The following is a 10,810-nucleotide window of genomic DNA, read 5'->3' as shown; positions in this document are numbered from 1 at the left end:
TACAAATAGTGCAATCTAAAGCGTGGCAGCAGCTAAATTAACAGGCATTTCACCCCGATGGGCTTTTCATCATATGTCTCAAACCGCCGGGCAATGAGGGAAAGTCAACAGAGGACTTTTCCCCCCAGAAAGACGGGCCGCCATGTTGTTTGAACTCCGAGGGAGGCTGGGAGGGAGGGAGGGAGGGTGGAGGGGGGAGAGGCTTAACCACGTTTTTCAGCTCAACAAGAGGAATCAAATCAAAGGTTTTTATCTTTAATTATGACCATTTTCTGCATCAGGGGACCGCTCATGACGCTGTATTAACAGTCAGGCTGGAATAGATTGTCCCCATGTATTGAGCTCAGGGAACAAAGGCAGTTAGCAGTGATTGCCTGTTAAATGGAGTTGCCATTTAAAAGCAGCCAAATACTTATGAAGCACCCGGACAGGACAATCCATAGCGGGCATTGATCGGCTTGCCTGGGCAGGCCGACACAAGACTCCTCTCTCTTTAATGCCAGGGCCCAGTCGATACCCCCACCCCCCCCACCCAGCCCCCACCCTTCATACTAACTAGAATAAAGTGGGATTTCAGAAACTATTAAGCCCACCCTCCACACTAATGTAGTTGGACTCTGATGAAATCCCCTTAAAAAGGAGAAGAAATTGCCTCGGGTTATGGGTCAGCACGCATACCCTTCTCGTGTGTGTGTGTGTGTGTGTGTGTGTGTCGGGGTATATGACTGGATAGAGAAAGATACTGCGTAAGACTCCGAGGAGAGAAGAGAGACAGAGACAAGAATGAGAACCTCAGTGCATAAAAGAAGTCCGGACTTTGCGCTTAAAAAAGTTCCCGCTCCGTCTCCCCTAAAGGTCACGCAGTAAAAGGTCACAGCCATAAATCCAAGACCACGGAGCAGATATAACTCTGCACTTCCTCGGGATAAACCCTCCGCTCGTCCGCTCCTCCCATTCTTTAATAAGCCATCTTGGAAAATCATATTGATTACTTTACCCCACATGTTCTCTGACCTGTCTCTCCGCTTTCCCTTCGGCTCCATCTATCCTTCTTTGCCGCCTCGCTCCCTCTTTAACCCCGCGATTTACCTTTTTCTTCTTCTTCTTTCCGTGGGCCGGCTCTTCATAAAACAATGAGAGCTATTCCATTAAGCGTAGAGGGTGAGAGGACACTCTCAACGGTGCTCCGGGGACCTGTACTGTCAGGCAATCTGTGCCGCCCTGTGTAACCCGGCGGAGGTTCAGCTGCCGGGCTATCTATTAAGCGTTCCCTCCGTGTGTGTGAGACAACTCACCCCGGACCCTTCTCTGTTTGCGTCCACGTCTTAACGTTCAGCCACGCTCCCAGTTTATCTCCGTGTGATCTGACTTAACTGTTTTTTTGTGTGGAGCTTATGTTGGAGGGAATGGGTTTTGATGAGAAGATAGAAAATCTGGAATTAATTCTGTATGCTCACACACGCACAGTCAAACACACACACAAAAACAAAGTATTAGCCGCTCTAGCATGGCCGCGACTGTCGCCCACAAATACCCAAATGTAAACACACACACACTCGACAGCTCTGTATTTTTTTTTTTAAAGGCCTCGCATCAGTGGCCTATGAAATTCACCAATTACCTCAAAAGTTCTTTACGGCTTTTCATCATTTTCTCCTCGTGTGAAGCAGCTGTGTTTACGCTATACGCGACTAGAATACCTGAGCGGAGTTATGTGTTAATAGCGTTTCCAAGCGTTGAGGAAAATATGGAGGAGGAGGAGGAGGAGGAGGACACGCTCACATGCATGCACATCCACACATTCACATCACACTGGCCGACACCACCACCACCACCACCACCACACTTTCAGGCTCTACGGTACCCCACAACACATCTAGGCTCAATGACAGCTGGGCCCCCTGCGGTAGCGCACTGCTGTATAAAGGAGGAGTGCGCCACATGTAGGGGAGTCATCATTGAGGCCGGCGCCCCCTAATCTGGGGATACAGATAGCACCAAAGAGTCTACAGAGCCAAGCCAGGCCAAAGAAAACCCCACAAATGCAGCAGCTAGCTTCTACCACCACAGGCTATGAAACAAAAACACCAGAGTCAGATACGGTACCTGCTTTGTCAACCATGCTCCCATGGTCTGCAGTGGGAGAAAACGTGCAAAAAGGTAAGAGATGGGGAGAGGATTTCTTTTTTTTCTTTTCTTTTTTTTTTATTATAAATGCAAGCAACATCATGCAGAGCTGAAATGAACAACAGGCAAGCTGAGATAAGCTAACACCGACAGTGTCTGGTGCGAGTGAAGTGTGCTTTGCGCCAAGCTGAGGCCTGACAACTCTTTCATCTTGGGCTGATGCTGCAGTCAAAGCTGCCCTACTTTCTGATGGGGGAAATAGGGAGATCACAAAGTGTTATTCCCCTGTGCACACACACACACACACATATATATATATATATATACATACGTATGTGTTGGCGTGCATGTGCCCATACGTGTTGCTCTGTGTGTTTGTGTGTGTGTTTGTGTGTGTATCAGATTGCAATCACAGTGCTTGCGGTGACAGGGAAATGAGACTTTGTGTCTCAAAGCTCTGTGGGTGAATCAAAGGAATCTGGCACTCATCCATCCGAAGTGACAGTGATGTCAGTACGAGACAGTGATTGACTGACAGAAAAAAGGCACATTCCCTCACACACACACACACAAAAGCACACACACACACACACACGTACACAAACAATGTGAGCGGGATGCTTTTTTGATCCCACTGAGGTGAAGAGTTTTACCTTTCATCAGGTAACTTTGGTGTTTTCAAAGGCCAAAGAAACAGACACTCCTGGGGTCTGCAGTTGAGAAGCAACCCAAAAGTGGCTAAATCGCACTCTTTTGTAATCCCACCACCTCCACCTCTAAGAAGTTTGCTCCTCTCCTCTCTGTTTGCCCCCCCCACCTCACATCACCCACCTCCCCCCCTTCTTTAAATTCCCCAAAGCCTGCCTTTTGCCTCCACTTCACATTTCCAGATTCCTTTGACAAAGAGGAAAGGAGCTGCCAGTTTTGTCTGTTTTTTGTTGTTGTTTCTTGTTGTGTGCACACCCACGTGTTGACACGTCAAACACACACACACACACACACACACACACACACACACACACACACACACAACCCTCGCTCACCGATGGTGCAGTGCTCTCCGTTCCAGCCCTGGTGACACTGGCACTTGCCGTCCTTGCAGCTCCCGTGTTTGATGCAGAGCGGGTTGCACACGCGTTGGTCGCAGCCGGCGCCGGTCCAGCCCTCCTCGCAGCGGCAAGCCCCGCCCATACACACTCCGTGGGTGCCGCAGTCCACCGAGCACACCTCTGAAGGGTGAAGACAGAACAGATCTGGCTCACACACACACGTTATTTCAGTTATTATTTCCCATACGTGCACTCTGAAACAGTAGAGATACGGCTCAGGAAGCAATGATTTGGTGAATCACAGGTAAAAGGATGTCTAGAATATTATAGGGTTACATATAGCATCAAAATGGCTATATTTTCATGTTGAAATATAATAACTAACTAGGATGATGGGCGGATTATGAGACAATCGTTTTGTGTCTTTGTGGTCATTTGTGTCTTTCTAGTTGTTCTGTGTCTCTTTGAAGTCATTAGTTCAAATCTTTGTTGGTCTTCTGTGTGTCTTTTTGTAGTCTGTTGTGTGTCTTTGCAGTATTTTTGAGTATAAATTCTGTCTTTTTGTAGTTATTATGTGTCTTTTTGTAGTTTTTGTGTCTTTTTGTAGTTTTTTGTGTGTCTTTTTGTAGTCATTAAGTGTCTTTTTGAAGTCTTTTTTGTGTCTTTTTGTAGTCATTATGTGTCTTTTTGTAGTCTTTTGTGTGTCTTTTTGTAGTCATTATGTGTCTTTTTGTAGTCTTTTGTGTGTCTTTGCAGTTGTTTTGAGTATATTTTCTGTCTTTTTGTGTCTCTCTGTAGTCGTTTTATGTTTCTTTGTGGTGCATCTCTTCGCTACATATCTCTTCCGAGTGATGTTTTGCAATGAAAGCCAGGGAGGCCCCTCCCACTTTGGGCCCCTGGCCCTCAGCTCGGTAGACCCGTTCAGTAATCCATTCATAACTTGGATTTATATAAACTGTCACTTTTAAACCGACGTTTTAAATCTGTGCTGCTTGACTGTGAGCAATAATGTCAAATATTAGTATCCAAAACACCTAATAAAAAGCAGCATTACACTGGATACAATGATCCACTGTAAACCTTCAGTTTAAATCAGTGGTAACAGTTATGTATCTTCCTCAGCTTCCATCACAGCGACGGCTCGGGAGCCTCCGATGTCGGAGGCGGCGACGGCGCATGTGGTGAGATGTGACAATCCCACTCATGTGCCCGGGACCCCCCGGTGCGCGGGGAAATGTAGTACGTACAGATGTTTTGATACACACGAGCTGAGGAATCCTGCTGCGTGGAACAATGTTGTCTTTATCAAAGTTAAGCTTCTCTCACAAAACAAGTGGCGGAGCCGCGTTTGTGAGTTCTGCCGTCTCTCTTCCGACCGCCGCGGCTTAACGGCTTTATTTCACTGAAGAATAGTGGAAGTTGAGTATTTTTATTATAAAAGGCGTGAGCTACTTTTAACTGCAATATCTATCTTGCAGATGGGAAATAGGAGCCTCGTGCAACAGGAAATGACTGCTGGCACCCTTCATTGCAAACACACCTCCGACACTCATGTAGTCCTTGAGTTCAGGAAACATCTGGAATTTCATTATCTTTTTTTTTTAACATCTGCATTTCATTATCTCCCCTATTCTAATAAACTCACTTCATTGGCTCCCATGGCGATACAGAATCAATCTCAAATAATAATCTATGAAGCCCATAATAGTGAGGATCCCTGGCGCACAAACTCCAATCAGACCTCTCAGGTGAAACCGTACCTGGAAGAAGATTATCTTCTGGGGAGGCTTTTACCTTGATGATGACCTGAGATGTTGTTTAAAGGTACAATTAAAAGCCGTTCTTTGTCTGATGACGGTTTGCTCTGCGCGTCTGTGGGCTGACTGCGGGGGCGCCGCATGCCTTCGCCGGTGTTTGTTTGTGGGTGGTTATTCTTCATTTCCTTTCAGTTTTTCTTCCTTTTGTTGTGTTTTCTTTCTTGCATTTTATGTATTACATCCCTTTACACATGTTGCATGTTGTAACTTTTATGTGAAGCCCATTGTGATGAAATGCGCCGTACAGACAGAAGTGCCTTCGCGGTGGCCGTTTTCAGATTTTGAGCGCTACCCTGATAATCGTAAAAAAAGCTGTCATAACCATGCTGCCGCTGACAGTCTGTTGAGAGAGATGATTTTATATAGCCTGCACAGTAAAGCTTGTCACATTTTTGTTCCCGTTAGCTCGGGTTTTGGCTTCGACAATGCACGAGCTGCAGCATCCTATTTCTGAGCGAGTCCTATTGTTTGTGGTTTTGTGGTTTTCATCCGAACACAGCTTGAAAAACCAAAGCAGTGTTAAATAAAAATGCTAAACTAATTAGCCTTGTATCTTAGGGGACCAAACGGAGCTCTTTTTTTATGACATCTCAAGCTGCTTTACTGCAGGCGGACTCACCCATAGAGCAGTCGGGTCCCATCCAGTTGGGGTCACAGCTGCAGAGGCCGGTGTCCGGTATGAAGGCCCCGTGGCCGTGGCACTGGTCTGGGCACTGTGCCCTGGGCAGCTCGCAGTGGAGCCCCCCCCAGCCCGGCTTACAGTGGCACTCCCCGTTCACACAGATGCCATTGTTGGAACACGTCGGATCCAGACAATCCACTGCATCAAAACCAGAGATACACGTTTAAAACAGATCCAAACCAAATGTAATAAAAACCAACACAAGAGAGAAAAAGAGCTGATGTTTGACACAAATTAAATATATTTTTAAACAGACATATTTTCATTCTTCAAATGACAACAAAAAAAAGAGAAAAACTATATGAGACGTATTAATTAAAGCACACAATAATGAATAACAGACTCCATAATTGGGGCATTGCAGCAAACGTGTTCCAGTCTGCGGGAGCAGCGAGTCTCACTGACACATCATTGGATGTGAGCGCTCGCCTGTGTGCATGAGAGCGTGTATGCATTAGTGTGTGTGTGTGTGTGTGTGTGCTAATACATGGGGGAGAATCTGACACTGTCAGTCTGCTGGGTTGACAGGCAGCTCCGAGTCCGAGCAGTGAGTGAAAACCAATTTGACAAATTACCTCCTCCCGGCAAAGAGCCCACCCACCCCTCTCTGTCCCGCTCGCTCCTGCTCGCCCCCCCCCTCCTTCCTCCCCCTCCTCCCCCTCTTCAGGCATGATTGACCCCTTCGCACCCCCTTCCAACCCTCCAACACGCAGATTCATAAAAGCACACGCTCGCACGTAACCTCGGCCCCTCCGTTTCTGTTTGCCCGGCAGAAACGGCGTATCACAGATATCGATTTTCATGTCGCCGGCACTCCAGGTAAATTGTTTGAGGGACTGTGCCGTGATGAATATCTGATTTGAGACTGGAGGAGAAGGGGAAAAATTAGATGGGAGGGATGGAGAAGCAGAAAAATGCTGACCTTGTTCTCCCGCCCTGTCTTGACTTTCTTCTTCTGTCTCTCTACTCATCGTCACCCTTTCTTTTCCAATTCTCTCTCTCTTCATACATATTCAGCCTGACTCGTCCCTCTCTTCTCCCCCCTCCGGCTTTCTATCGTTTGCGACGCCTGAGAACGTGCCGGCCTGATCCTTCTCCACGAGGATCAATAGAAGCAATTTCATCCCTTAATAAAACCTCTGATGTGTTTGGCTACGGCCTCATACTTCATCTGTATATACGCAGAGAAACACGCGGTCAGATTAAGATTACGCTGTCGATGAGCTGCAGGAAGACCGAGTGTGTGTTTGTGCAAACGCTCATGTTTTCTTTCAAAAATAATCGCTCTGACTCGTGCAGGCAGATGGAAAAACAGCTGACACATTAAAGCGTGAAACATCCTCGAAGGAACACCATCAACGCCGCCTCCCCTCCCTCCCCCTCCTCCTCACCCTCAGCGCAGCTCTGCCCTTTGTAGCCGATGGAGCACACGCAGTTGCCGTCGGTGCAAGTGCCGTGGCCGCCGCAGAGGGGGTCGATGCACTGCGTGACGGGGACATCGCACTCGGGGCCCTTCCAGCCGCTGTAACACACACAGGAGCCCTTGTCGTATTGGCCGTTGCCACTGCACAGCACCGGGCACGCCGCTGGGAGGAACAGAGAGAGGGAGGGGGGAGAGATTAAACCAATTAGCAGGCTTTTAAGAGATTCTCAAAGCAGTGGAAAAGCCGTGACGACCACCTCCCCCCACACACACACCGACACTCCGGCATGCAGGAGGGTGAATAGAGTGGTTAAAGGGCTGGAGAGTGGCGATGACATGAAGAGTAATTACAGGCAGAGGTAACTAAACTATTCATCAAAGCTGTCTATCCCAGGTGAGCACGGAGAGGGAGACGTTAGCTGGGAGGGGGGGAGCTGCCATTCATCATCAGTCATCTTGTCTCCGCTCCACCTAAGGCCATGCCGCCATCTTACTGCTCCCGAGCCCGAACGGCGTCAAATTAGACGGGCGGGAAACTGGGTGGGATATTTTTTTTTCTTTTTTTTTTTTACACGACGGAAGAAGAAGAATCGGTAAACGGCGAATACCTTTGGAGCAGTCCATGCCGTGGAAGCCTGGGAAGCAATGGCACACGCCAGAATTACACTCTCCGTTACCATGGCAATTGCGCGGGCACTCTTGCACTGAATCTGTGAAGAAGACAAAGTGAGACAGACAGAGAGAGAGAGAGAGAGGGAGGGAGGTAGAAGAGGGGAGGGGTGAGACAGTCTGACGGTTGCCATCAAAGGGTCGACACCGTTCCTTCTATAAGACGCTACAAATGAAGTCTCACAAGAACATCAAAAGCAAAGTGCCCTCCTGCAAGATTCCCTTCATTCCTGTTTGCTGCATTTTTCATGGTGTGGGGAGAATCAGACATTCCTTCAGACGCCATTACCCACTTCTCTAAAACTGAATCAGGGAACAAGCCTCCAACCTTTCTGCTGCTCCTCTCCCCCTATATTCTGCCCCCCCTCCCTCACGTCGTTTCCCCACCACGCTCATTAATACTTCATCCAGGTGTGGTTGTTTGGTGCCACTCGGCAGATTTTACCTCTATATGTGTGTGTGTGTGCATATGGTGCTCTAACCACCTTTTAGTGCCTCTTAACCCACTTACCAGGAGTATAAAAAATAAATAAAATAAAAAAAGTTTGGTGGGAAAGAAACGGGGTCGATGCTAATGACGAGGAGGCATTTTGGACTTTCATCCGTTGCTTCGCTCGTGCTTTTTTTTTTCCAGCTTCCGCTCTTCTTACACAAAGCATGACTCAGCCCGTCCACACTGCCTTCCTCTCTCACACTTCCTCCCTCCTTTTCTTTGCACCCCTTCTGAATCTGAGCCCCATGCTTCCCACTTACCCTAATGCCACCCTCTCTTTGGTTCCCCCCTTCAGCACCTCCTTCTCCCATCCTTCACTCCACTCTACTCCATCCTGGTTTTGCCCCCACCATTATGCCTCTCCTCCAGCTCCCCCTCTCACTGCTCACTCTAATTCTACCCCCCTCCTCTCTCTCTCCACTACTCCTACTCCTGCTGAAAGCACGACCGCCAGATATTGACAGTAAAAGATTATTTCACTTGGCTCCGTCCCCCCTTGTTCTCACACTTAAGCCTCCAACACAACTGAAACTGTTCGGGGCGTCGATTCAGGTCCTAAAAACCATCCGATTTACACGTTTTTTGGATGCATTTATAAGCTTTTTCACACATGAACACACACCATGGAAGTGATTCTACACTCTCTGGGATGACAAGGTGTGTTTTGTTGTTTTTGAATGCGCCACGTTAATTTACCCTACTACGTTTTTTTGGCAAATCTTTTCACTCACTAAGCGTTCCCGCCTACTTGACAATGAGGCTGTAGACGCGGCGCTATCGGCACCCCGTGAATGTGTAAAAGACAAATTGTGGAATGGATCTGACTAATATGCCTGACTAAATCCCCACCAATTATACACATTAAATGTTTACAGGGTGAATCCTGCATATGTGGAAGAGCAGCCTCCCTCTGGAGCTGCGCAAAAGGCGGATACATTGCCTCAAATGTCATTTGAGTCATCATCTGTTGGGGCTGAAGTTTGAAAACTCTTAACTGTGATGAGCTTAGCTGACCTCTGTGCTAAATGAGTGGCTACTGGCATGACACACCTGAATCTATGAGCGGACTGTCAGCTGTCGGGTTGCATTGTGGGGAGTGAGGACGGGGTTTTGATGACAAAGAAGAATAAAAATAAAGACATTGATTCTTCTGCATCGATTTTTACATTCTAAAAACCTGCCTATCGTGAGTCAGTTACACTGCCGGAGTGTAACGCTCTGTTAAATCAGTGTCACCCGTATTGAATAGCTTTGTCTCCAAACTCCTAAATGTGGGCGCTTCATTTCGTTTCGACCTCCTTCCACGCAGCTCTCTCACCCATGATGTTTGTGCTGAAGGAAACCGTCTCTCTCTCCCGGCCGTCGTTGTAGAAGGCCAGGTGCCAGGCCCCGGCGTCCAGGTACTGGACGAACACCGCCTCGTTGAGGACCACGGTCTGGATGCTCCTCCTCTCCCGCGGAGACTCCACCACGCTCCACTTCTCCTTCCCGTCCAGCCGCTCCATGTAGTCGTACTGCAGCGAGAGAGAGGAGAGTATGATTGGACTATGAAGTGCTGTAGCGGCACTTTTTTACACTTTGAATAATGACCAATAGTTTGTATATGCATGAAGATTAACAGAGAAGATCCTGGAGGTCTGTCACTCCTGCACAACGTGGTGTTTTACAGCCGCACAGTAGCCACAACTTCATGGCCCTCACCAGCTTAACTCGGACCAGGCAGCCGAGCGCTTAACCAGACGCAATTATGCCACTCGACAAATCAACTCCGCCGTTAAACTGAGTAGTCTCTAATTAATAAGAGGCAGTAAAAGTTACATTACTGTGAAATTTAATTAAGTGCAACTCTTAAGACGAAATGAGTTTTTTCAAACAACTATTATAATGAATCACAAATTAATTTGAAGATGTCCCATGACACAAGCAAGTTTTTTTTAATTTTTTTTTATGCATGCTCCGTTTTAGCTGATCAATATGAAGATAGCGTGTTGCTAATGAATACAATTATAATTGTGCGATTAGCGCGTCTGCCCTGAAGGTGTTGGAGATGTAGAAACGGGCAGGTTTTCTTACCTGTGCGTGTGAAGGAGGCAGGCCTTTGCGGATGTACACTCCGAACAGGGCGTCCTTCCCCAGGGAGATGTTGAACTTGAGGAACTGCGGTTGGCTGAGGTGGAGCAGGGACCTCCAGAACACTCCTGGGGGGACCTCTTGGGTGACCCGCCTCCCGACCTCGATGTTGCCCATGTCTATGCTGCTGTTGCGGCCGGCCCACGGACCTGGAGCCAGGGGAAAAGAAACTGCATAATCTGTGATTACGGGCATCGATTCTCGGAGTCAATAGTTTATCATCACAGTTTACTGAAAAATAAGCTGCCAGAAATAAATTCACGGCCGCGGAGGACGAGCACCATTAAGCTCTGCAAGCTGCGAGCCCCCCCCCCTCCCAAAAAACAAAATTCAAGAATGATTTGTTGCTTACACGCGATGCAAATTGACGCTTTTGTGTCGAAGCCTTTAAGACGACGGACTTTGTTGTCCGTTGAAATG

At 47.7% G+C, this 10,810-nt stretch overlaps 1 protein-coding gene across 6 annotated transcripts in view; it reads right to left on the bottom strand.

The window, feature by feature from the left end:
- The window catches only part of tenm2a (teneurin transmembrane protein 2a), a 147,998-nt gene that overhangs the window by 22,582 nt on the left and 114,606 nt on the right, over window positions 1-10,810 (bottom strand). For 3 of the 6 annotated variants that reach the window (XM_084009153.1, XM_084009157.1, XM_084009158.1), the window contains 7 exons: window positions 10,334-10,560; window positions 9,579-9,774; window positions 7,707-7,808; window positions 7,067-7,261; window positions 5,613-5,813; window positions 3,171-3,356; window positions 2,107-2,133 (listed from right to left, as the gene is read on the bottom strand). In XM_084009153.1, coding sequence (XP_083865279.1) covers window positions 2,107-2,133; window positions 3,171-3,356; window positions 5,613-5,813; window positions 7,067-7,261; window positions 7,707-7,808; window positions 9,579-9,774; window positions 10,334-10,560 — 1,134 coding nt within the window. The remainder of the gene's footprint in view (window positions 1-2,106; window positions 2,134-3,170; window positions 3,357-5,612; window positions 5,814-7,066; window positions 7,262-7,706; window positions 7,809-9,578; window positions 9,775-10,333; window positions 10,561-10,810) is intronic. The other 3 variants (XM_084009154.1, XM_084009155.1, XM_084009156.1) reach the window with 3 other exon arrangements.

The sequence above is a fragment of the Eutrigla gurnardus genome, assembly GCF_963514095.1.
Source record: "Eutrigla gurnardus genome assembly, chromosome: 5".
NCBI classification, from domain to species: Eukaryota; Metazoa; Chordata; class Actinopteri; order Perciformes; family Triglidae; genus Eutrigla; species Eutrigla gurnardus.
This window is presented reverse-complemented; position numbering and strand designations above follow the sequence as displayed.